General features: G+C 50.1%; 1 protein-coding gene across 4 annotated transcripts in view; it reads left to right on the top strand.

Annotated features, from left to right (window-relative positions):
- Nucleotides 1–4,933: 4,933 nt before the first annotated feature.
- FAM193A (family with sequence similarity 193 member A) overlaps nt 4,934–27,328 on the top strand; it is a 106,213-nt gene continuing 83,818 nt past the window's right edge. For 3 of the 4 annotated variants that reach the window (XM_080685430.1, XM_080685431.1, XM_080685429.1), the window contains exon 1: nt 4,934–5,305. In XM_080685430.1, the coding sequence (XP_080541556.1) occupies nt 5,084–5,305 (222 nt within the window). In that variant the 5' untranslated portion in view covers nt 4,934–5,083. Of the gene's footprint in view, nt 5,306–5,862; nt 5,993–27,328 lie in introns of those variants that run through there. The other variant, XM_080685432.1, reaches the window with a different exon arrangement.

Below are 27,328 nucleotides of genomic sequence, written 5' to 3'. Positions count from 1 at the left end.
ACCTGCCGCTGTGGCCCTGCTTCGGGCAAGGAAGTGGCCTGAGCAGAGGTGTCCGCTCCTCCATCGGCAGACTCCGTGTCACCGGGAGTCAGCAAAACCTGGCGAGGTAAGGCTGTCATTATGATGTAATGTCATTATGATGTAATGTCATTATGATGTAATGTCATTATGATGTAATGTCATTATGATGTGATGTCATTATGATGTGATGTCATTATGATGTAATGTCATTATGATGTAATGCTTACTGGTTACGCATTGTGAGATCATTCCCTCGCCTGGTTTTCTTATACAATTGTCTTGTTACTAGTACATATTCATACCTTGGCTAATAATACGTGCATGAAAGTAATAAAACTTCACTTTTACAGAAATACCCAACTTATGCCACCTTTTCTTTTTTTAAAAAATATATTTTATTGATATTTTACAGAGAGGGAGAGGGATAGAGAGCTAGAAACATCGATGAGCCGAAACCGGTTTGGCTCAGTGGATGGAGCGTCGGCCTGTGGACTGAAAGGTCCCAGGTTCGATTCCGGTCAAGGGCATGTACCTTGGTTGCGGGCACATTCCCAGTAGGGGGTGTGCAGGAGACAGCTGATTGATGTTTCTCTCTCATCGATGTTTCTAACTCTCTATCCCTCTCCCTTCCTCTCTGTAAAATATCAATAAAATATATTTAAAAAAAAAAAAAAAGAAACATCGATGAGAGAGAAACATCAATCAGCTGCCTCCTGCACACCTCCCACTGGGGATGTGCCCGCAACCAAGGTACATGCCCTTGACCGGAATCGAACCTGGGACCCTTCAGTCCACAGGCCGACGCTCTATCCACTGAGCCACACCGGTTTCGGCTGCCACCTTTTCCTGCCAGCCGGTTCCAAGAGCCTTCTAGGACCAGAGCAGGTCTGAGTGGCTTTTTTTGTTTTTGTTTTTTTGTTAATCCTCACCCGAGGACATTTTCCCATTGGGTTTTAGAGAGAGTGGGAGAGAGGGAAAGACAGAGGGAAACAGATGTGAAAGAAACACACCGACTGGTTGCCTCCTGCATGTGCGCTGACCAAGGGCCTGGGCCAGGGAGGAGCCTGCAACTGAGGTTCATGCCCTTGACCCGAATCAAACCCGGGACCCTCTGGTCCGCAGGTCGATGCTCTGCCCACTGAGCCAAAGCGGTGGGGTGGGCTGAGCGGCTTTCTCCACGCCACACCTTTTCAAGACGCCTCCCTGGGACCTCCTGCCAGGTGGAGCTGTGACTTCTCAGTACATAGCACCCTTTTTGGTCCTGGGGCCTGCATTCTCCCTGGTGGGAGTTAACCTTTTGGCAAGCTGACGGGCTCACAGGGAGCCCGGGCATTTGGTCCAACGACCTGGGTGTGTCTGTGAGGGTGGTTCTGGATGAGGTGAACATTTGTATCCGTAGACTGAGCAGATGGCCCTCCTCCATGTGGGTGGGCTTCGTCCAATCAGCTGAAGGCCTGCACAGGACAAAGGGACCTGAACAGGAAAGGTGGAACTCCTTGTAGTACTTTCGACAATCACGATTTAAAGAGAGAGAGAAGGTGGAACTCCCGCTGCCTGCCTGTGGCCTGAGCTGGGCATGGATCCTCGTTTTTATTTCCCGCCTTGGGGCTCACTGACACATCAGCGCCTCCTGGGCCTTGTACCTGGGGGCTTTGGCTGGAGCCACACCACGGGCTCTCCTGGGTCTCCAGCTTGCTGACTGCAGGTCTTGGGACTTGTCAGGCTCCATTGCTGTGTGAGCCAATTCCTTGTAACAAATGAGTCTCCATCACCACCTCTCTCTCCATCGACATATGTCCTATTGGTTGTGTTTCTCTGGAGAACAGTGACCTCCGGGGGCTTAAAACTGACTCTCAGGGGAGAAACAAATCTCAGATATTATAACGGCTTGTGGCCTTCCAAAGGTCAGCCGCACCAGACAAAATCTTATTGAGTATTTAATTATTTTTATCTTAATTCCTTGTTAATGACTCCTTAGGGCAGCGGTTCTCCACCTTCCTCATGCTGCGACCCTTTAATACAGTTCCTCATGTTGTGGTGACCCCCAACCATAACATTATTTTCGTTGCTACTTCATAACTGTAATTTTGCTAGTTATGAATCGTAATGTACATATCTGTGTTTTCCGATGGTCTTAGGCTCTACAGCAGCGGGACACCAGTGTCCTGGCCTCCAATCTTGCTCCTGACAGTCATTCTTTTTTTTTTTTTCTTTTCCGACATCCATTCTTGACACAATAGCCAGAGTTCTCTAAAAACTAGCCCTAGCCGGTTTGGCTCAGTGGATAGAGCATCAGCCTGCAGACCAAAGGGTCTCGGGTTTGATTCCAGTCAAAGGCACGTATCTTGGTTGCAGGCTCCTCCCCGGCCTAGGCCTTGGTTGGGGCACATGAAGGAGGCAACCAATCGATGTGTTTCTTTCACATCGATGTTTCTCTCTGTCTTCCCCTCTGTCTCCCATTCTCTTTAAAAAATCAATGGAAAAATATCTTCAGGTGAGGATTAAAAACATAAATATATATATATATATATATATATACACACACACACACACACACACACACACACATATACACACACACACACACACACATCCTATCATGACACTCCCTGCTCAAAAACCTTCCATGGCTCCCAGCAGTAGCCTCTTATATAATAAAAGGCTACTATGCAAATTGTCCCCTCGGGAGTTCGATCACTCCCTATGATAGGTACTGACCACCAGGGGGCAGGGCGGAACATGGTGGTGGAGGCAGTACCAGGGTGCTGACGGAGCGAGGGATGGAGGTGGTGGGGAGGTGGGGAACCTGATTGGCCCTGATCGCAGGCCAGACCTAGGAACCTACGGTGCACCAATTTCGTGCACCGGGCCTCTAGTTTAGAATAGCCCCCTCCTGTGGGGCCTGCAGCTTCTGCCATTTTCACTTGTTGCCCGGCCCCCAGGCCCCAGAGGAACTCACTGTATCACTTGAGCCACACCTGAGTTGGAATCTGGGCTGGGCCTCTGACTCTGCTGTTTACTTTGGGCAAATCCCTTAACATATACGAACTTCAACTTCTCATCCATAATGTAATGGTGCTATCTCAAGAGTGGATGAGATGATACAGCGAATGGTGCTATCTCAAGAGTGGATGAGATGATACAGCAGCAGGCAGAATGGCTGGCGCATAGTGGCTTGACAAATGGCCATTATTATGTCGATCATTCACCCAGCAAATACTGGATTGGTATGTACACAGCCCTTGCTTGGCAGGAGCTGGGGTTAGAGGTGCAGGAGGCAGTCACTCCCATGCTCTCCCCTGGTCCCCTGAGACCTCAAGTCTCTGGGGATCCTGGGGGACACCCAGAATCCCAATCCAAGGCCAACCTGCTTTATGACAAGGCACAGCATGGGAGCTGTGGGAGAAGGGAGGGTCTGACCCAGCTGGGGTGGGGTGGGGTGGGGGGCAGCCCAAGGCATTGTCCACCTAGAGGACAGCAGGAGTGCCAGGCAGGGTCAGACAAAACCCGGGGGAGGGGAGGGGCCTTTATCCAGCCGACAAGGTGGAGTCTTGCAGGGTTTTAAGCAGAGGGTTGATTTGATCATACATATTAGCTCATTCTGGTTATGGCAGGAAGGATGGGCCGGAGGGTTGGAAGGCTGTGGGTGCAGCTGGGGCAAGGGGGACGGTGAGACCCTGGCAGGCTCCGAGCTAAAGGCTGTAGGGCCCAGGAAAGGGTGCCAAAGGAGGCCCGCCCACCAACACCCAGTGCCAAGCTCTGCTGCACCCGGGGCCTGCGACTACTCACGGAACCAAGGAGGGGAAACACGTCTTTTGTGTCTCGGTTGTTGGATAAGTGCAGACCCTCTTCTTGTCTGGGTCTAAGGGCAGAGATGTACCTGGGGCTTGTGATGGTGGGCCAGGCGCCCCTGTAAGGAGGGTCCAGGCAGAGGGTCTGACCGGGCTCGTGGCCTGGGCGGTGGGTGAATGCGAGGCCTAAGGGACGGCCGGGTCCCTGCAGCGTCGCCAGGCACCTAGCGCGCTGGACGACGGCGGAGCGGGGTGCGGGGCGGGCCAGCCGGGAAGGGCGCAGGGGTTCTAAACCAGAGGCGGTTTCGCGCGCCACGGCCTCTGTGCCGTCAGTCGAGCACGGTGGCTGAGGGCTCTCGGGGCCGCAGCTCCGAGCGCTTTCCAGGCGCCCTCTGGAACCCCCCCAAGCCCGCGAGGAGGGCTGCTATCGTCCCCATGGAGTCACCTGCACTCAGGCTAGCTAGGGGCTGGCCCAAGGTCAACCGGGCCATTCCTGGCTGGACAGAGCCGGGGCTGCTGGCCTCGAGCATCCCGGGGGGCCCTCCGGCCTGAGGCCCCCAGTCGGCCGGCCCGAGAGCGCGGGGAAGTCGCGGTGTCTGTCAAGAGGCGGAACTCCTGTCTTCCAGCCTGGTAGTTCTCTCGCCGTTGGGGACACGGCCTCGCGCCGGCCCAGCCCCTCCGCCCAACTACAACTCCCAGAAGGCCGCGCGGCACGGGCGGGGTCGGGAGGCAGGGAGCGCGGCGGCGACGTTGGAGTCTCATCCCGCTCCCTCGCTTCAGCCCCTCGCGGCGTCGGCGCCCTGGACAGCGCACGGCCTGCCGGGAGTAGTAGTCCTCCCTCCGGGCATCTTCAGGGGCGGCGCGGAAGCGGGGACTCCAACTCCCGGCGTGCCCTGCGCTCCGGCTGACGTTAACGGCGGGAGGGGGCGTGCGAGGCCGAGGGGCAGCGGAGCTCAAGAGGGCGGAGTAAGGCGGGAGGGGGAGGGCGCCCACACCCCACCCCCTCCCCGCCGCTCCTTCCCCCTCCCCCGACGTAAACTGGGATCCCTTTCCCCTTGTGTCCGCCATATTGGACTCTAACTCTGGTCAGCGGCGGCGCCGGGCCCGGTGGACTCGCCGTTTCTCCCGCCCTGCGGCCACCCGGCAGCTCCCGCCCGCCCGGCTCTGCCCGCCCGCCCGGACTCGACCCCGCGCAGCGTCCCCCGCCCTCGGCCGGCCGCAGCGCTCCGCCGCCGCCACAGCCTCCCCGCCCTCCCCGCCTGCCGCCCGCCATGAGCCCGGCCGACACCAAGCGAGGGGCCAAGCGCCGGAAGAACAAGCGGGGCGGCGGCGGCGGCTCGGGCGGGGGCCACGGCGGCGCGAGCGGCGGCAAGGCCAGCCCGGCGGCGGCGCTGCGCGGCACCCAGGCCGCGGGCCTGGCGGCCCCGGGCAGCGCGGCGGTGGCCAACGGGCCCCTCAGCGCGGGCGGCGCCGCCCCCGGAGGCTACTTCGAGGTAAGCGGCGGGGGCGGGGGCGGGGAGGGCGCGGGGCCGCTCCCGCGAGTAACGGGCGGCGGCTCGTGACACCTTCCCGCGGACCCGGCATCTTCCGGGCGAGGCGCCGCCGCGCTGCCCACCTGCGCGCGGCTGTCACGGCCCCGGGGGTGGTGCCGCCCCGGCGCGCGGGGCTCGCCCTGGGAATCGCTCGCGTGCAGCTGCACGATCACCCGTGTCAGGTGACACGCGGGCCCCTCCGCGGGTCGGGGCTGCGGGGTCGCGTCGCCAGGCCCCGCTTCTGCCGGCCGCGGCGATGGTGCGGCGAGGCGCCTGGGGAAGCCGTCGTCCTCCTCCGGAGGGGGCGTTGGGAGGCCACCTGACAGCCTCCCGGGGCGGCGGCCGGCCTGCATCCCCCGCTCGGCGGAGTTCGCGGGGGTCATGTGGTGTGAGGGCTCATGTTCGGCGTGGGGACGTGAGGCCGTGACAGGTGACTTCTCGGCCGGGCTCACGGCGATGCGCCGCGGGCACCTCCCCGCTGTGGATGCTCCAGGTCCCGGCCCTGCAGGAGACGCGGCTCCGGCGGAGGGCACGCCGTTGGCGCAGTCATTTCCAGAAACAATGGATTTTTTCAAAAGTTGTTAGAACTGCTGTTTGCAAGACATTCGCGATTAAAAGGCTTCTTCAGGAGGATTTGTGTGCCCGAAGGTGAGACGGAAATGGTTTTAGGAAAGATTCAAAATGCTGTGTAGGAACGGCCCGGGAGCTGAGCCCATTGCCTGGGGCACGGGGGACGCCGGGATGGATGCGTGCGGCGGTCCGGCTACCATGCTGTGTCCCTGCGGCGCCGTCTTTCGGTGACATCGTCACGTTTGCTCAGGACTCCGGGCCAAACCCTGGACGTCACCTTCGCCAGAGGCTGCCCTTGTCCTGTACCCCGGGAGCAACACGGGTGCAGTTCTTGGGGTCAGAGATGAGCGGTGCTTGGCTCCGGGGCTGTAGGCTGGGAGCAGTGTTGGCTGCTGCTGGGGGCGGGGCGGAGTCTGCCTGGGCAGGTCCTTCAGGAAAATGGGGGCAACCCCGGCTGGTGCTGGGTGTGAGACGGAACCCGTTGCACTGATGAGGTAAGACAGGTTGGTGGTCCAGTGGCGATCCTGATGCTCGCCTTTCCTGCCCTTCCTAGGTTTCCATCATTCCCTTTTGCTTTGCAACATGGAGCTGAGCTCAGGTAACCCGTTTCCCAGACAGGCCCCAGGTTCCCGGGGTCCTGCTCTTCCCCCGCAGGGTCACCAGGCAGGCTGCCAGGAGGAGTGAGGGTGCAGGGGCTGGCTTGCTTCTCAGAGGTCTCAGCCCCCTGCCCTGTGTGCAGGACACAGCGCTGAGTGTGAGGCCCAGGGCCACCTCCATGAAGGCGGCTGCTGAGGCGAGGAGGGTGTTGGTGCACATGGGTGGCCTCTACAAAGAAAGGGCCATGGCTTAGGGAGGGAGACAGAAGGTAGCTACAGTGCCCTTGGCTCCCCGCAGAAGCCTGGGCACAAGCTTGGGGGCGCACACTTGGTGGGATCGGTGCCCAGGCAGGTGTCGCCCCGCTGCCTCAGTCTAGGTGATGTGGCACCCAGCTCCTCGGGTAATTACACGAGTGAGTTCAACACGTGACCGCAGGGAAGGTGCTTACACAGGGCGCAGTGGCACCGGCCCTGGGTGCGGACATGATCCTGGTTGTCAGGAGGCTGTGTGGGACTTCCTTAGGGACTCTGCTGCAGGGTGATACGGATCCAGCTTTCCCCACCTGCGGAATGGGGAAACAACGCGGGTTAGAAGCGGGAACGGGGGTCTTGGCCCGGGTGTTCAGTTGGTTGAGTGTTGTCCCATGCACCAAAAGGTCACAGGTTTGATCCCAGTCAGGGCACAGCCCGGGTTGCTGGCTGGATCCCCACTAAGGGACTTGCAGGCGGCAGCCCATCATGTTTCTCTCTCACATTGATGTTTCTCTCTTTCCCTCTCCCTCTTTCTCTCAAATCAATTTAAAAAAACCATGGGCATGGGTCATGGCAGGGTCTATGCTAACAGCCTTGTGGGTAGTCTACACAGATGTGACAACAAAGGGGTGTCCCCATATGGGAAGTTGGTGGATGAAGGATATCATGAATATATCTTGCTATTTTGCATTTCTATTTTAAAATGTAATTTTTAGAGAATTCATGTTGTATTCAGTGAAGAATGCAGCTTACAAAATAGGAAAGTTTATGGACCTATTTTTTTTTTTTTTTTAACCTCACCCAAGGATATTTTTCCCATTGATTTTTAGAGAGAGTGCCAGGGAGGGAGGGAGAGGGAGAGAGGAATATCTGTGTGAGAAAGACACATCAATTGGTTGCCTCCTCATGCACCACATACAGCCTGGTGCCAGGGAGAGTCTGCGACCCAAGTACATGCCCTTGACTGGGAATCTAACCCGTGACCCTTCTGTCTGCAGGCCGATGCTCTAACCACTGATCAAAACCGGCCAGGGCTGGACCCATTTTTTAAAAATGTGTTTTTATTGATTTTGGAGAGAGGAGAGAGAGAGAGAGAGAGAGAGAGAGAGAAACATGGAACAGCTGCCTCCTGCACGCCCCCTCCTGGGGATCAAACCCGAAACCCAGGCATGAACCTGTCACCTCCTGGTGCATGAGTTGATGAGTTGATGCTCAACCACTGAACCTAGCTGGGCTGGACCCATTTTTGTAAAATACGTGTGCGTGCGTGTGTGTGTGTGTGTGTGTGTGTGTGTGTGTGTTTGCATAGGAAAGTCTGATAGGATATACGTCAAAATGTTTGCAGTGGAAATTTTGATGGCCTTCTTTTTTCCATTTTGCACATCATTTAAGACTCAAGCTTTAGCCCTTGCTTTTTTGGCTCAGTGGACAGTGTGTAGACCTGTGGACTGAAGGGTCCCGGGTTTGATTCCGGTTAAGAGCACATGCTGGGGTTGCCCGCTTGATCCCCATTGGGGGGCGTGCGGGAGGCAGCCGATCGATGATTCTCTCTCATCATTGATGTTTCTATCTCGTCTCTCCCTCTCCCTTCCTCTCTGAAATCAATAAATGATTTTTTTTTTTAAAAAGACTCAAGCTTTAAGACTTTTCTACAGTGAACATTACTTACAGAGCAAAAAAGTGAATGATGCTTTCACAAACCGGTATTACCAAAAATTTTTCTTTTTCAGATAAAACTAATTTGGCTATATCTGTGTTTTAACAGTTAAACATATAGGTATTTTATGAAAATATTAGACCATCAGAATTGTTTTCTCAATGGGTGTGCAAAATTAAGTCATATACATATTTACAAAAGTCTGAATTTCTCTATTATGGAAATTGACTCATGCCACTAGCTGTTGGAATATCAAATTACATATAATTTACACTCATGGAGGGTTCAAATAGGAATTAAGGGCTATTTTTGTAATGCTGTTGGAGATTTATAAAAGGAAGCCATTTGGGGTAGGGATCGAAGTACATTTTAAAATAGCAATATTAAAGTTTTGAAGTCAGAGAACCGTGCTAGTGTAGGGGCATTTGTAATAACACAGGTCCTTTTTCATTGCTGAGAAGGTGGCGAGATGGGGGTAATGGTAATGACGTCTAAAGCCTCAAACAGTGTATTCCGTGGTGCGGTCATGGGTCTTGGGGTGCACTTAGAGGCCTTCCCTGTGTTGCAGAAATTGCTCCCATGAGAACATGAGGTTCAGTCATAACTCTCCGGTTCATGTTTGCCTTAGTGATCTGAGGAGTAGGTCAGAGAAAGAGCTAGAAAAAAACCTCATGTGCTTTCCTGAGATCAGGAATTTGTACAGCTGCAGAGAGCACGCCTGTGCTGGTGACCTGTGTCTCTGTACACCCAGATGACCACTGTTCCAGGACATAGACTATTCCTAGAGCCCTAGCACCCCCCTCTCAGAGGCATCGCACCATTACTCTCCCATGTTTTGCCTGTATTTAAATTTCCTATAAAAGTCCTCTGGCCAGTGCTGTTTGGCTTACCATCACATGGGAAACGTGTCCGTGTTATTGACGGAGCCATGCATCGCTGTTTTTCATGGTGCAGCTTTCCATTGCGCGGGCATTTCCGTTTATCCCTTCTAACACTGATGGGTGGTTAGGTCACGTTATTTTAAGGCGGATTCGAATCAAGCTGATATGCACAGCCCTGTACATGGCCTGTGGTGGACATGAGGACTCCTTTCAGTCCAGAGGCGAGTAGCTAAGTATACATTCAGTTTGACTCTATGCTGTCAGACAATTTTTTAATGGTTTTATTGTATGCTAATTTAAAAAATTACCATGTAATAGCATTGGTATTTGAAATTGTACAGTGCTTTGGATTTAAACACTTCCATGGATTTATGTATCCACTACCACCGACAGGACACAGGGCAGTGTGGGCACCCAGAGGCTCCCTCATGCCCCCTGTACCTTTAAACTTCTCCCACCCCTAAATTCTTGCCAGCCGCTACTTTGTTACTGTGGGTTTGCCTTTCAGAGAAGTCACACACATGGGATCGTGTGTGTCGTTTTGTGAGGCTGGTTTATTTCCCACAGCATAGTCACTTTGTGGTTCATTTGTTGCATGCGTCTGTGGTATGGTCCTTTTCACTGCTGGGTAGCGTTCCGCCGTGTAAACGTGCCACAGTCCATCCGTTCTCCTGTGGTGGTCACTGGGGTCCTTTGCACATTTCGGTGATAGCAAAGGAGCTCTGATAAACACCTGTGCACAGGGGTTTGTGTGAACGCGAATTTTCATTTCTCTGTGGCATATACGCGGCCGTGGGAGCTCCGTGGTGTGGAAACCTAAGAAACCTCTGAGCGGCTCTCCAGAGCGGCTCACCGTGTGTGTGACTTCCCCCCGCACCGTGTGCGGTCCGGCTTCTCCACGTCCTTGGAGCACTTGATGTCGGCGTGGTGGTTATCGGAACCAGCTGAATGAAGAGGTGTGCACTGCATTGTGGTTTTAGTGTGTATTTCCCTGTTTATTACCGATTGTGAACACTTCTCATGTGTTCGATTATTTGACATTCTTGTATCTTCTAGGACAGAAGATACGTGGTCGGCAAACTCATTAGTCAACAGAGCCAAATAGCAACAGGACAACGATTGAAATTTCTTTGGAGAGGCAAATTTTTAAACTTAAACTTCTTCTAACGCCACTTCTTCAAAATAGACTTGCCCAGGCTGTGGTATTTTGTGGAAGAGCCATACTCAAGGGGCCAAAGAGCCCATGTGGCTCGCGAGCCGCAGTTTGCCGACCACGGTTCTAGGACAAAGTGTTTATTCAGGACTTGGTTTATTTAAAAAGGAAATCCTCACTGGAAGACATGCTTAGATGGGGGGGGGGGGGGTGGCGGCAGGGAGAGAGAGAAACGTCAGCTGCCTTCCACGTTGCACTGAGCATCGAAACCACAGCTCAAGTCTGTGCCCTGACTGGTGCTCAGCGACAGCGTTAACCAACGGAGCCAGCCCGGCCGGGCCGGACTTTCCTTATTTTAAAGCAGGTGGTTTTCTTTGTCATTTTGAGAGTTCTGTATAATTCTGGACCCCAGTCCTTTGTCAGATATGTGAATTGAAACAGTTCTTCCAGTTCATAACTTATTTTTTTATACTGTTAACTGTTTTTGCAAAGAAAAACATTAATTTTGAAGTTCAGCTTACCAGTTTTTTCTTTTATGGATCATACTTTTTGGTATCATGTTAAGAACTCTTTGTTTTATAAAACCTCAGGTTATGTCTTTTAAAAATTTAATAGTTTGACATTTAGATCTGTGATTGGTTTTGAATTAATTGTGTGTAAAGTATCAGATTCAGGCAGGGATCTTTTAAACAATATATGGATGTCTTGTTGTTCCAGACCCATTTGTTGAAAGAATATCCTTTATCCATTAAGTTGACTTTTCCCCTTTGCACAAAATCACATAGCTGTATTTGTGTGGGTTATTTCTGAACTCTGTATTCTGTTCCATTGATCTGTGGAACTATCCCATTGCCTGTACCAGTGGTTGGCAAACTCATTGGTCAACAGAGCCGCAGTTTGCCGACCACTGGCCTATACCATACTGTCTTAGTTAATAGAAGTCTTAAGTTTGGACAAGGTGATTCCTCCAACTTAAAAACATTGTTTTGGCTATTTATTGTTTTGCTTTTCCATACATTTCAGAACCAGCTTGCCTCTACCTACTAATAATAATTCTGGGATTTAATTAGAATAGCCTTAAATCTATAGATCAATTTGGTGGAAAATTGACATGTATTTACTTGGTTGACTCTTCCACTCCATGAACGTGGTATGTACCTAGTCAGTCACCTTCAATGTCTTTTTGTTGTTGTTAACCCTCACCTGCAGATACTTTTCCCATTGATTTTAGAGAGAATGGGAGGGAGGGCGGAGGTAGAGGAGGGAGAGAGAGAGAAACATCGATGTGACAAAGGCACATCCATTGGTTGCCTCCCGCAGGGACCCTGGCCAGGACCAGAGATTGAACCTGCAACCCAGGTACATGCCCTTGACAAGGAAGCAAACCTGTGACCCTTCAATGCTCCAACCACCGGGCACACTGGCCAGGGCTTCGATTTCTTTCTGTTTTAATTGGGATATATTTGATGTCTTTGATCCTTTCATCGGCGTTTCGTAATTTTCAGCATACAGATCCTGTCCGTTTTGTTAGGGTTATACATAAGTGTTTCCCCTTTTTATTTTCACTTTTATAAATGGCAATTTTTGAAGTTTACATTATTTTTTTAAAAAATATATTTTATTGCCCTAACCGGTTTGGCTCAGTGGATAGAGCGTCGGCCTGCGGACTGAAGGGTCCCGGGTTCGATTCCTGTCAAGGGCATGTACCTTGGTTGCGGGCACATCCCCAGTGGGAGGTGTGCAGGAGGCAGCTGATCGATGTTTCTCTGTCATCGATGTTTCTAACTCTCTATCCCTCTCCCTTCCTCTCTGTAAAAAAGCAATAAAATATATTAAAAAATATATATATATTTTATTGATATTTTACAGAGAGGGAGGGAGAGGGATAGAGAGCTAGAAACATCAATGAGAGAGAAACATCGATCAGCTGCCTCCTGCACACCTCCCACTGGGGATGTGCCCGCAACCAAGGTACATGCCCTTGACCGGAATCGAACCCGGGACCCTTCAGTCCGCAGGCTGACGCTCTATCCACTGAGCCAAACCGGTTTCGGCTGAAGATTACATTATTTATGGCTAGTATATAGGAATATAATTTTGTGTGTTCACCTCCTATCCCTTTATCTTGCTAAAATCATATATCCTGGGGGTGGGATGTGGACTCATTTGGATTTCTTTGTAGACAATCATATTGTCTGTGAATAGTGACTTTTTTCTTGTTTGATTATTATATTGACTAGGCTTTAGTACAGTTTCCTTGTTCCTGGTTTTAGGGGAAACATTCTGTCTTTCACCCTGAAGTATGATGCCTGCTGTAGACTTTTTGTAGCTACCCATTGTCAGGGTAACCAAGTTCTTTTCTGTTTTTAGTTTGCTGAGAGTTTTGTTAATGGATGTTGGATTTTGTCAAATGCTTTAGTAATTCACTGATATGATCATATTATCTGTCATCTTTATACTGTTACTGTGGTAGGTTACATTATTGGTTTTTGGATGTTGAACCATCTTTGCATTCCTGGAATACACACCCTCCTTGGTTATGGTATGTTACTCTTCCTGAACAGCTGGATTCACTTGACTGATACTTTGTTGAGCATTGTTGCACCTTTTTCATGAGATGTGTGTCAGCAGTTCTCTTATATCGCCCTTGTTTAGTTTTGATATCAGGATAGTGCTGGCTTCATCAGGTAAATTAGGAATTATTTCTTCTTTAGTAGTTTGTGTTTTTCAAATAATTGTCCATTTCATCTAAGTTGTTGAATTTGTGTGTGTAGAGTTGCCTGTGGTGGTCCTTAATTATCTTTTCAACGTGGGGGAGGGGGATCCCTCCTTTTATTCCTCATGTTGGTAGCTTCTCTTATTTTTTATATTTTTCTGCCAGTCTTGCCAGAGTTTCCTCATGTTTTTAATCTTTTCAAAGAACCAGCATTTTGTTTTATTGATTATTTCTTCCCTCTTGTTTTTTTGGTTGTGATTTCATGGATTTATTTTTTTTTACCTTTGCATTATTTCTTGCTTTGGGTTTATTTTGATGTTTTTTCTAATTTCTTAAGTGAGAAGCTTGGATTATTGATTTGATACCATATTTCTTTCCTAATATACATATTCAGTGCTGCAAACTTCCCTCTAAGCCATACTTTAGTGGCATCACACAAATCTTGGTTTGTTGTACTTTCCGTTTCATTCAGCTAATTTCCCTTGAATCTCCTCTGTGACTCATGGGTATTTAGAAGTGTGTTATTTAATTTTCTGTTACCATCCTGTTACTGAGTTCCAGTCCCATCCCAGTATGGGCAGAGAGCATGCTTTGTGCGATTTTATTTATTGAAAACATTTCAAATATTATGAATTGTCTTGGTGAATATTACTTGTGCGCTTACAATATGTATATTGAGTGGAGTGTCATCTGAATATCAGATTCAGCTTGGTGATGATTTTTTAGTTCGCTGTCTTGCTGATTTTTGTGTTCCAGTTCGGTCTCATGCTGAGAAAGGAGTGTGAAGTCTCTGACTGAAGGTGTGGGTTTCTTGTTTTCTCCTTACAGTTTGTTTAGATTTTGCTTCATGTATTTTGAAGTTCTGTTGTTTGTGCATATCTATTTAAGATTGTTATGTCACCTTGGTGAATTGGCTTCTTTTGTCATTTTTATGTCCCTCTTATTTCTGGTAGTTTTCTTAGCTCTGAAATTTACTTCATCCGGTATGAACAACCACTCCAGCCTTCTTTTAATTAGTATATGCATGGCACATCTTTTTCTATCCTTTTACTTTTAACCCATCTACATAATTTTATTTGAAGTGGGTTTCTTAATAGACAGCTGCTTGATTAATTTTCATTAATCATTACATTTATTCTAGAGGCCCGGTGCATGAAAATCCATGTACTGGAGGGGGTGGTCCCTCAGCCTGGCCTGCCCCCTCTCACAGTCTGGGAGCCACAGGGGCGGGAGGTGACCCGGCAATCAGGGGAAGGTGATGCCCCATCACACCTCTGCTGCTGCCACTGCCGGCAGAGCAAGCCTCGGCCGGCCCTGGTTACCTGAGCCTCGGGCGGCTGGGCAGCCACCATCCGAGGCTTGCCTGCACCTTGGGCCGGCCCTGGGCAGGTGGGGGGCTGAAGGAACTGGGGGACTTCGGAGGCAGGCGCTGGGGGCGGGCCCGGCCTTGCCACGCGCCTGCTGCCCCGGTGGGGCTGAGGGGACTGGGTGCCGCCATCTTTGAGGGCGTGGCAGTCAACTAGCATATTCCCTCCTTAGTGGCTGTGGGCGCCGCCATCTTTGAGGGCGGGATGGTCAATTAGCATATTCCCTCCTTATTGGCTGTGGGTGCCACCATCTTTGAGGGTGGGACAGTCAATTAGCATATTCCCTCCTTTGGCTGTGGGCGCCGCCATCTTTGAGGGCGGGATGGTCAATTAGCATATTCCCTCCTTAGTGGCTGTGGGCGCCACGATCTTTGTGATGGCTTGAGGGTCAATTAGCATATTTCCTCTTTATTAGATAGGATTTTTACGTGATGAATCTATGAAATATACTTACTAACCTGGCTGAATGACTAATTGAACTTCTATTTGGAACTAGTGTGGCATGCTTCTTTGCATTGTAGAGCTCTCCTTATGAGGCTTTTTGACCTATAGGCTCTGAACTGGCTTGCTGGAGTGCACTAGTGTGGAGACGCAAGCTCTTTTTACTTTAGAGAACGTTTAACCAACGTGAGTTGAAATTGAGTAACTTGTAGCTTATAATCAAGGAACACCTCAGGCAACCCTACAATACATTTATTTTTTTACTGTAGAAATCGATTTTAGTTTCTAAATCATCTTAGAGTAATTCCAAATGTTTGTGACATTGAATTAACATGTTTGCTGTGAAAATTATTTTTTACATATATTTGTAGAATGCACAGAACATTTTTTTCTTGACTGTTTTGAATACAATATTAGTTACATCTAGAAACTGAATGAGAAGTTTGGGGACTTTATTATGACTCAGGAGTTTTTTAAAATAAACTTTTTATTTTATTTTAAATAATTCTTGATTTTTTAATAATTTTAAACTTAGAGAAAAGTTGCTAAATTGATATAGACAGTTCCCATATTCCCTTCAGCCACCTTTCCCTAATGTTGCTATCTTACATAATTTTGGTATATTTGTCAAAACTAAGAAATTAAGATTGCCGCAATATTATTAACCACAGACTTAATTTGGTTTTCACTAAATTTTCGATTGATATCCTATTTCTATTCCAGGATCAAATCTAAGGCACCACATTGCATTTAGTGGCCCAAAATTTAAATTTTTATTCTTTTTAGTTGACTCATCTTTGAAATGGGAAGATTAATTTTTATTTTCCTCCAGGAAGTCGTACAAAAGCTATTCAATATTCACGTTTAAAGTGATAACATATATATATATATATATATATATATATATATATATATATATATATAAAAGGCTAATATGCTAAGTGTCCATCTGGGTAATGACGTCATGTAGCAATTCCCGGCTTCCTCTCCTTAGCGACAGCTAGCCTCCTTGCAGTTTCTTCAGCCCAGGAACAGACTTGCTTTATAGCCAGGTGCAAACATTTCACACTTTAACCAAATGTCTGTGAAGCATTTTCCCTAGCCTCATCTCATCTGATCCTCACAGAAGTCCTGGAGTAGGTAGATAGGAGACTCGGTGGAATCCTATTTTCTTTTCATTAGCCAGAAAATGGAGATTTAGAAAGTTTAGAAACTTGACCCGACTGAAAAGAAGTAGAAATGGTGGACCTTGAAAATGACTTCAGGTTTTCTCACTGTGCAGAATATAGTCAAACACTGCAGCAGGTAAATATTTTACCCTTTGTTCTCCCTGCGTGATCTACAATAATAATCTGCTTCGTGTTGATATTTACTGCTGTGTTGCTGACAATTACCTGAAAGAGAAGTTGGGGTGCTTCACTGGGCTGGAAAAAGTTTAGCTACATCAGAAAGCAGGTCTAACTAAGCAAGTTTATTCTATATCTATAAAAGGCTAAGTTGCATGCACGATACATGTAAAGCTCTCGCTGGCGCCAGTTGCACGCATGTTGTTTCCATCTGTCATTGTCAATTGTGAATTTGGTTGACACTTCTATTACAGAGAAAGGGCAAATAGCGCTATTAAAATATTTCTAATTAATTTCAATATGCACGAATTTATGCACTGGGCCACTAGTAATTTTATATTTATGCTAAAACCCAGTAAAATTACTAGTTATTTAATAGTTTGCTGCAGTCTAATTATTTTCTCTGGAAATGCTTGGTAGTTATCCATCTGCAGTGGAAGTAGCACAGCAGAGTAGACAGACATTCTCTACCAGTTCCTGCTGAGAGCTTACCCCTCTTTAGAGGGTACTGAGGGGGTGACCTGTCCGTGCAGAGGCACCTCTCGTTGATGGTCGGGACAGCTTGGAGAAGTTACCGGTCCCTTGCCAAAGCTGTTTGGTTGCCTCCGATAAAGAAATGCCATAAGTGAATTCTTTTTTTTTTTTTTTTTTATCCTCACCTGAGGACATGCTTAGAGGGAGGAAGGGATTGGGGGGGCGGGAGGAGATGGGGGGAGAGAGAGACAGAGAGACATCAGTGTGAGAAACATCCATATGCTGCCTTTCATACATGCCCCAACCAGGGATTGAACCCACAACCCAGGTATGTGCCCTGACTGGGAATCGAATCGGCAACCTTTCGGTGCACAAGACAACACTCAACAAATTGAGCCCCACTGGCTGGGCCGTAAGGGAATTCTTGATCATGCTTATAATATTGTTTCCTGTTTTTAAAAGCATAAAAAGCAGCATTACTTATTAATTGGCTTAAATTGAAGCTACTGTTGATATTCTCCCTTCCTTTAAAAGAGGAATACATGAATTACATCTCACTTTTAAACCAGAACAATAGGAAGGTTGGATCTGTCCGTCAGCCATTGCAGTTGAGTGCCTCTCCACGCACTGAGCTGAGCTGTCCTTTGTTCGCCTGTTTACAGATGCCCACACCGGTACAGCAGTCTTTGAATGGCAGCGTTCCCTGCGACTTCGTTCAGTTACGATGTCCATGGGAAAGTAATGGATTCCTGGCCTGGCCTGGCCTGGCCTGTCCGTGTGGAGGTGCATGTTCTCCCTGTCCATGTGGGTTTTCTCTGGGTCCTCCCGTGTCCTCCCACATCCCAACCCTGTGCCCATGAGGTGAATGGCATGTCCACATTGTCTGGGTGTGAGTGTGGGCGCCCCTTCGAGGGAAGGATATCCTGTCCAGGGTGGGGTCTACCTTGTGCCCTGAGCTGCCAGGATAGACTCTGGCCAGCCATGACCCTGAACTGGAATAAGCAGGCTGGAAAATCATTAACTTACTTTTTTTTAATATCTTTTTTTAAAAAAATATATTTTTATTGACCTCATAGAGCAGGGGTGGGCAAACTTTTTGACTCGAGGGCCACAATGGGTTCTTAAACTGGACTGGAGGGCCGGAACAAAAGCACGGATGGAGTGTTTGTGTGAACGAATATAAATTCAAAGTAAAGGAGCGGAGGGGAGAGCAAGAGAACCCTCCGCTCTTTCGGCTCCGCGGGCCGGATAGAACAGCCGAACGGGCCGGATCCGGCCCGCGGGCCGTAGTTTGCCCACGGCTGGTCTAAGTGTAGGAATAAATGAGCTCACCAAGCCAAGAGCAAAGCCAGAGGCAGAAGAACCAGAACAGTCACATGGAAAGGAAGGCAAGAGAGTTCCAGAAAGGTGTATATATGCAATTGGCTCAAAGGTATCAGGACTGAAAATAACCACAGGACTTGGTAAGGAGATGATCACTAAGTGACCTCTGGGAGGGTGGATTAAAGGGAAGGTGAGCTGGGTGAGGGAGTAGAATAGGATGGAGGGGGAAGGCAGTAGAAGCAGCCAGTATTAACCAGTCTTCTTAGGCAGAATTTTAAGTCATTTGGTGACAAAGGGTAGGAAAAAGTCAGAGAGAAAGATACCTTAGGTGGTTAAGCCCAGTCAAGAAAAAGACGGAGGGAAGTGAAGATGGGAAACTCAGAATTCGAAGGCTAAGGAAAATAACTTGATGAAGGAGGAAAGATTTGAGACCCAGAGAGAAAAGTCAGAGGTTTTGAAGAGACCTCGAGATAACGTGTTCACATAAATTTTGCAGTGAGTTTCCATGGGTTAACAGACTCAGTAAAATCTATCAGTTAGGAACCCCTGGAGTATAGGGTTAACTTTGGAAAAAAGGACAAATGCTTTCTTCCAATAAGAAGATGGAGGAAGGCCGAAACCGGTTTGGCTCAGTGGATAGAGCGTCGGCCTGCGGATTGAAGGGTCCCAGGTTCGATTCCGGTCAAGGGCATGTACCTTGGTTGCGGGCACATCCCCAGTAGGGGGTGTGCAGGAGGCAGCTGATCGATGTTTCTCTCTCATCGATGTTTCTAACTCTCAATCCTTCTCCCTTCCTCTCTGTAAAAAATCAATAAAATATATTTAAAAAAAAAAAAAAAAAAAAGAAGATGGAGGAAGCTTAGAGCCGGGAGGATGAGATCCTCTACCAGCCAGAGCCTGGCAAATGAGGTGCAGTAGAATAGAGGGTACAATGTCGGACAGAATATTCCTGCTCACAAAAACACCAAACTTCTAAATAAAGACCCCAGACATTTCTAATATTAAATATTAAAGTCACCATGAACTGTACATACATTTAAGGAAGATCATAGCCCAGCCAGCTTGGCTCAGTGGTGCAGTACAGAGGGTCTGTTCAGATCGCTTTCTTCCTGTTCCTGTGGCACAGAAACTCATGACTGAGCAGGACTAAGTCTTTAGGCCATTCCAGAAGCTAAACACAAGTTGTTTCAATACTGTCCTAGTTATCTACTGAAGCACTCGTGAGCTTACTCATCCAGACTCTTGTGAGGAGCTAGCTAGCTGATCAGAAACCTGTGTGTGGGGGTGAGAAACTTTAATGTTTCTCTGACTTTTTCCAGTGGTGGAATAAAACTTTCTAAAAATTGGATTTTACTTAGCAGTAATACAGAAGCAGTCCAAAGGTAGTTATTCAGTCATACCTACACATATAAAAGCCTAAGCGACCAGCCGACCAACCGGCCAGTAGCTATGACGTGCACTGACCACCAGGGGGCAGACGCTCAACACAGGAGCTGCCAAGTTGCAGTCACTTGGTAGTGGTGGTTTTCAGGTGATGCACCCGGAACCAGAGAGGAGGGAGTCTGATTCCGGGGTGTGTCACCTGAGAACCGCCCTCTCACAATCTGGGACCCCTTGGGGGATGTCGGAGAGCTGGTTTTGGCCCGATCCCTGTAGGCCAGACCGAGGGACCCCACCGGTGCATGCATCGGGCCTGTAGTTTAAACATAATCGTGCAGGTGTGAGCTTAATTCTCTTTGTCAGTTTTTATCCTGAGAATTCTGGTGTTGAATATCCTAAATCATTCTCTTCCTTAATCCTCATCCGAGGATATTTTTCCATTGATTTTTAGAGAGAGTGGAAGGGAAGGGGGAGGGACAGAGAGAAACATTGATGTGAGATTCACACATTGATTGGTTGCCTCCTGCATGCACCCCATACAACCACATGCACCCCAAACAAAGCCAGAGATCGAGCCTGCACCCGAGGTACATGCTCTTGACTGGAATTGAACCTGGGATCCTTCAGTCCACGGCCAGGTGCTCTATCCACTTAGCCATACTGGCTAGGGCCATCCTAAACCATTCTTGAGAGCCAAGAGGAAGATTCAGTCTGGGCACACCTGAGATCTGGCTTCACTAAATTGCTCGTTCATTCACCATGTGTAGGGTCTTCCCAAAAATGTATACACACACTTCGAATAATTATAAAGGCATAAAGGCGGCGTTTATTAAAATACATTTCATTTTCCTTTAACAGCCATCAGCTGTCCACCTGTGTGTGAATTTTTTTTTTTGCACACTCTGTGCCCCAAAAAACTTGTGTGTCTGGCATGGTTCTTGGCACTGACGATACATCGGTGAATAAAGCAGGAAGAGACTGGAAGTTAGGGGTGGTGAGCGATGAGGCCAGCTGTGTGGGCATGGTGCTGCAGTGTTATTGGGCGGCAGACATCTGGGTAAGAATGTTCTAGACTGAGGAGATAGCAGGTGCCAAGGCCCATGACACTCAGTTTTTAATTTTAGCAAATTTCAATAAAGTAAATAAGGGACCTAAATGTTATGTAGAATATTATGTAGAATACTAGTGGCCCGGTGCATGGATTCTTGCACACTGAAAGGAAATTAATTAGAAGAAATATTTTATTTTTGGGGCCAACAGTGCCCCAGCAACAACATAACCCACGGGCAAAGGGGGAATCATGTGGCCCTGCAAGGAATCGGGCTCCTTCCTCTCTGGTTCCGGGGTGCATCACCCAAAACCGCTGCCGCCAAGTCACCACAGCTCGGCAGCTCCTGTGTTGAGCATCTGCCTCCTGGGGGTCAGTGCACATCATATGTACCGGACAGTCAGTCACTTAGCCTTTTATATGTATAGAAGACTAGTGGTCCAGTGCACAGATTTGTGCACATTAAAAGGAAATTAATTAGAAGAAAGATTTGTGTGGTAATTACATTACTGCAAAAAATTACATGTCAAAATAGTATATATAGTATTATAAAATTAAAATACAAATTATTTTAATATCGCTATTCGCCCTTTATAGAAGTATCAGAGATGAAAGAAAATTAGTAAAATGTATATGTAAATAATATACAAATCCTATGTAATAAAAGCCTAATATGCAAATCGTCCGAATGGTGGAACGACCAGTAGCCATGACGTGCACTGACACTCAACGCAGGAGCTGCCTGCAGGCCTAGGCCAGCTGGTCGCAGAGGGAGGTGACTGGCGGCAGCAGGGGGTGGAGCCGGCGAGTGGGCAGTGCCAGGCCGGCCAAGGCAGGTGCCAGTGGGGGGGCCCCGATCACCCCACTGGTCGCCCCACAGATTGGCATTGATTGCCAGCCAGGCCTAGCGACCCTACCCATGCACGAATTTCATGCATTGGGCCTCTATTTGATTAATAAGTAAACAATAACAACTTGATATAAAAACAAAAAGACATGATATAAAAATAACAAAAACATGATATAAAAACATTGATAAAAACAATGATCGATACATTGATTAATAAACAAACAACTTGATATAACAAAGACATGGTATAAAAACAACAAAAACGTGATATAAAAACAACATCGATAAAAACAATGACTGATAAATTGATTAAACTTATTCTAATATCTCCCTATACACCATAGTAAGAGTAAAAACACTTTCAAAGTGCTTGACTAATTTCCCTTGTGACGAAGTATTTATAACTTTAATGTCATACGCTCTTCGAACTCTGTAGAGAAAGCAACATATAACTGACCATGTCTGAAAATGGGTTCAGGTAGGAATATTACTACTCTATCTAGAGTTTGTCCTTTTGATTTGTTAATAGTCATCGCAAATGCTGGCATCGCGGGAAACTGTCTTCGAATTAATTTAAATGGGAGGCTAGTGTCAGACGGGGACAAATCAATTCTTGGAATCAGAACAACCTCTCCTTCTGCAGGTCCTGTTAATATACTTCGGCTCTGATTTTGTTAGGTTGCAATCTTTAGTGCCAGTAGTTGGTCTTCAGACATATTCTGTTGACAATGCTGCTTGCTTTCAGCTTCAGAGGTACGTTGTGCCAGTAGTTGGTCTTCAGGTACATTCTGGCATCGTGTGCGATCGGTGCCAGTGGGAGCTTTCTGTGTATTGCGCATGTGCGAGTCAGCGTTTATTTTTAAATTGCTGGTGTGCGTCATATGTACCGGACGGTCCAATGGTCACTTAGCCTTTTTAAAAAATATATATTTTACTGATTTTTTACAGAGAGGAAGGGAGAGGGACAGAGAGTCAGAAACATCGATGAGAGAGAAACATCGATCACCTGTCTCCTGCACACCTCCTACTGGGGATGTGCCCGCAACCAAGGTACATGCCCTTGACCGGAATTGAACCTGGGACCCCTCAGTCTGGCGCTCTATCCACTGAGCCACACCAGCCAGGGCGTCACTTAGCCTCTTATATACATAGATTCTGTAGAATCTGGTCAGAGTCACACCTTTGTGGGTGGTCCTGGGATTCAGATGTTCATCCTCAGAATGCTAGCACTGTCACGTTGGGGTGGTGAGCGTAATCTGACTGCATCCAGTTCAGAAGCGCCTGAAAGTGGGGCCGCACTCCCAGCTCAGATGCTGGGTGATTCACAGTCATCAGAGAGATCCAGCGATGGCTTAAAGCGTGACTCCACTTGTCTGTTGACTGTCGTCTGAAATCGTGGCTGCACTAGGTAGCCAGCAGTTGTTGGGGATCAGGGGTTCTGGGTGGTCAGGCAGCAGTGCCTTTGGAATCCGGGGTGCTGTCTGCTAGGCTGGAGACAGGTGAGCCTGGCTGCCTCGGACAAGGCGCCTCGTTCTTCCTGGCCCTGCAGGATGGAGCCGTGCTTGGCTTTCCCACTTGAGAGGGAGCAGGGCATTGTGGGAGCTGCCGCGGGTTTTCCAGCTCCGAGTCCGTGTCATTCTGAGCTGAAGGCGCAGCTCTGTGCGTCTCCTTCAGAAGCTTTGATGGCGTGCTCAGAGACATCAAAATAAGCCCAACGCCATTTTCCCTCCGTGCCCTTTACCCTGTTCCTGCGGCTGCCACGAGCTGGGAAGAGACAGGCGCTCGGTCACCTCCCCTGTTACTCCTTCGGTGAGTGTCACAGCAGTGATGGCTCCTCAGCCTGCTGGGCCAGGGCAGTAGTTGAACCTTCTCCCTCGCGGCTGAAGTCCCATGCTGACGTCTAGATGTGAGGCTGTGCGCGTTTCCCAGGCGCTCCGTGCTAGAGCAGGTTTGGCGGGGTGGCCGGGCTGGTGCTCAGCCCTCACTCCTGGCCGGGAGCTTTTGTGCCACCTGCTCGGAGGGCGGGTGTGTCCCGCTCCCACAGGTGGGCCGCATCTGCGTTTCCCAGCTGGAAGTGGGAGCTCGAAGTGTGGGAAATACGGCGAGCCCCCAAGTCAGGGGTCCGGGCAGAACACACAACACACTCGGGAGCCAGGCAGCGAGGCAGACCTCTTTACTTGTAGGCAGAGGGGTGCGCACGTGGTCTGCAGGCACCTGCACACCCAGCCGGCCGTCCGCTCGGCTTTGTAATCCCTGATGCACGTGACCTGTCCTTTGCTCTTGATTGGAGCTCAGGCGCACAGTCTTTCTCGATTGGCTGATTCAAAGGGAGGGACTGGCCTTTGCCGGTTCACGATGGCGGCCCCCAGGGAGCTGCAAGCCATGCGGCCAACATGGCGGCTGTCTAAGCAGACAAGGTGCTTGTTTATTCTCACGTAAGTGCCGACCATGTCAGTGCCCCTTCCCCTTCCTGCCCCTCCCTCGCCCTCCATCTCTGCTCTGGAGTGAGCCAGGTGTCTTCTGACTGTGAGAGATGGGAGGCCGCTCAGTGTAAGTGCTGAGACGCGCCCCGAGCAGGCGGCCCGAGCTCCCGTGGACTGCCTCCTGGCGTGGCGGCTGCCCCGGCCTCCTCCGGCCGCCCGCCCTCCCCCCCAGGCCCCGCTCTTCCTCCTGACGGCCGCGGGTGATGACGGGCTGACGGGGCTTTGCGTTTTGGTTCACGTTTCCCAGAAGCGGGCCCGATGGTGTTTGTGTGGCCTCGCCATGCTGTGACGGGCTGCCTGTCGGCCCCTGCCCGGGGCTGGTGGTCCCTCTGAGGCGGGAGGCAGGGCTCTGGGCACCTGCCCCGACAAGAGCCCGGAGGGCAGCCCGTCAGGAGATGCACAGCCGTCAGGCCGGGCCCTTCTGTGTGGGGAGCGCACCTGCGCACTGTGAGGTGGTCAGTGGCTTCCGGGGAGAACCCCTTCCTACTTACAGATGTCTGGGAAGAGTGCGTCTTCCAGAACTTTCCGTTGGCCACTCCAAATCTCAGTCAGGACATCGAAAGATTGTGCAGACTGAGTGTCAGCTCAAGGGTAAGCCCAAAGCAACATTTCAAGCTTGTTTTCTAATGCCTTTTCCCCTAAATGAGACCCTACCCGGCACCTGATGGATGGAAACCAGATTGTCCGAGGACGGAGCCTCGCAGCACGGGCGGATGGGACCTGGCCGGGCGTTTTCCCAGCCGTGCCAGGAACTCGGCGTGTGGCCCGGAGAGACCCTCTCGTGGTCTGATTTGTAAAATGAGAGATTAGACGGGATTAAAGGTTGCAGGCTGGGCCTGGCCACTGCCTGTGCCGGAGCTGTCAGAGGCCAGGGAGGAGGGGAGCACGTGCCAGGCCCAGCCTGGTGTGCGGACCTGGGCCTGGAGGAAGGGATGGTCCCGGCTGGGACCTCAGCACTGGTTGACAGAGGAGGGCTGTGAAGAAAGAGCAGGGCAGACCCCTCTGGTCGGGAAGGAGGAGGGTTAGCAGAGTAACAGTGGACAGAGGGAGGGAGGGAGGGGGGAGGGGAGGGAGGGGGGAGGCCCCTCCTCGTGCCCAGGAGAGGTGGCAGTGATGGTGGTGGCGCAGAGAAGGGCGCACATCTGAGCCCCATGGGGTCGAATTTGATTCTTGGGAGTCTGACTTCAGAAACGGTTTCCTCTGTGATGGGGCAGGAGCGAGGGCTGGCTTCAGGGGACCGTCCTGTCTTTGGGGGTCACACTTGTTTAGGACCAAGTACTCGCAGTTCACAGCGCGCTCAGCGTCAGGTTGGCCCGTTTGCTTTCCGCTTCTCCTCCTCGTTTCTGCTCATCCTCTGCCCTCCTTCCGAGTTTGCCCCCATAGGCTTGGTCTGCCTCCTTCCGAGTTTGCCCCCATAGGCTTGGTCTGCCTCGTTCCGAGTTTGCCCCCATAGGCTCGGTCTGCCTCCTTCCGAGTTTGCCCCCATAGGCTTGGTCTGCCTCCTTCCGAGTTTGCCCCCATAGGCTTGGTCTGCCTCCTTCCGAGTTTGCCCCCATAGGCTCGGTCTGCCTCCTTCCGAGTTTGCCCCCATAGGCTCGGTCTGCCTCCTTCCGAGTTTGCCCCCATAGGCTCGGTCTGCCTCCTTCCGAGTTTGCCCCCATAGGCTCGGTCTGCCTCCTTCCGAGTTTGCCCCCATAGGCTCGGCCGTTGGATGTGTAGGAGCCTGGTTCGGAAGCCCTTGATGTCTTCGTTTGTTGCTGAAGGGTGTGGGGCGTGGGCCCTGCCTCTTCCTCACGCGCTCCATGCGGAACTGTCTGTTGCCCGGCACGTGTCACGTTTTCCCGTCGTCGTCCCAGAGCGCCTGCTCCCCTCGGCCCTGTCCTGACAGGTGGGAGGGCCCGTGTGTCACTCTGACGGTGCGGGTTTGGCTGTGCTAAGTGAGAGCATGGAGGAGTGGGAGCAGGACAGTGATAGGCTATGGCTTAGGCTCCGAAAGAATGACTCCAGATGCTTTGTGCGTGGGAGGGGCGGAGGCCGAAGCAGGAGGACGAGTTAGGGGCCTGGTGTCAGGTAGGGGGCAGGCATCTGAGGGGCCTGCCGTTTGCCTGCTTGGTCCCTGCTCGTGGCTGTGGAGAAAGGGGCGGGGAGTCTCATCGGGAGCAGGACCTCCTCCCCCTGGGGCAGAGGGGCTCAGTCTGCGTGGGCCATGCCGTGGAGGTGGGAGGTGGGAGGTGGGAGGCCGCAGCGGATCAGTTTGGTTTCGGACACGGTGAGCGCCTTCGGCATCTCGGGAGGTGTGGTTAGGCAGCGGAGCCCCAAACCAGCTTCCGGGAGCTGTGTGTTAAGAGGGTGGGAGATGAGGTTGGGGGAGAGCACAGTGTGAGAAAAGGCCAAGACGGGGCCTTAGGGTTCTCCAGCATTCAGGAGCTGTAACCTCTGAAACTGTTTACTGATTTTAGGGAGAGGAAGGTAGAGGGACAGAGTGGTAGAAACATCAGTGATGAGAGTGTCCTTGATCGGCTGCCTCCTGCACGCCCCTTACTGGGATGGAGCCTGAAAACCAGGCATGTGCCCTGAATGGGAATCGAACCGTGATCTCCTGGTTCAAGGGTCAGCGCTCAACCACTGAGAACATCAGCCAGGTGGTAACCGCTCTTGTAGTATTAATGTTTACATCTGAATGGCCTTAAGGAAATTTGGAGCAGAAGAATTTTAAGTTAGTATTACATGCACAGCATTTTTTATTACATAATCATTTTCCATTAATTGTACAACATTAAAATCAGAAGCAACATTAATTCATCAGTGAGTTCTGGTTACCCAAGAGTTATTTGGGTAGATAAAGGCCTTAACCCTACTCCCACCCCTTCAGTATGTGCACTGCTCTTTGGCCTAGGCCCTGGGTGGGAGGGAGCTCTGACCCAGCCGCGAGGGGACGGGAGGGAGCAAGGCAGCACGTCTTCATGGGAACGGAGGACCACACAAGCGAACTGGGAGCAAGCTCCGCGGTGAGTGTGCTCAGGGACCGTCCCTGAGAGAGAGGTCAGGATGCTGCCCAAGAAACGTGTAGAATCTGGTCTGTGGGGGTAGGAGGACTAAAGGTGTGAGCAGAGCCACCACAGGGTGTCAGGAGCTTGCACTTAGAAGAAATAGCTTAAAGAATGCACATTTCTTCAGTGCGCAAGTTATTGAGGTTTTTTGGTGACTGGGCACATTCTAGAAACGGGGATGGGGACATTGAAAGCACGCCATAACCCTGTCGTGTGTTGCTTGGCGTGGTCAGGTTGTACGGGAGGTCCCGGGAGTGGTTTCTGCTCTCCAGAGACTTGTGCGTTTTAGGAGAACTGGACAGCAGTGATAGAAGCAGCAGCAGCCCGGGACTTAAACAGGGAAGGGCCCAGACGTTTGTTTATCCAGTTAATTTACAGCGTAAGCAGTAACTGCTGA

Source organism: Plecotus auritus, assembly GCF_963455305.1.
Source record: "Plecotus auritus genome assembly, chromosome: 1".
Taxonomy (NCBI): domain Eukaryota; kingdom Metazoa; phylum Chordata; class Mammalia; order Chiroptera; family Vespertilionidae; genus Plecotus; species Plecotus auritus.
The sequence above is the reverse complement of the archived record's forward strand: the minus strand, read 5'-3'. Positions and strand labels throughout refer to the sequence as shown.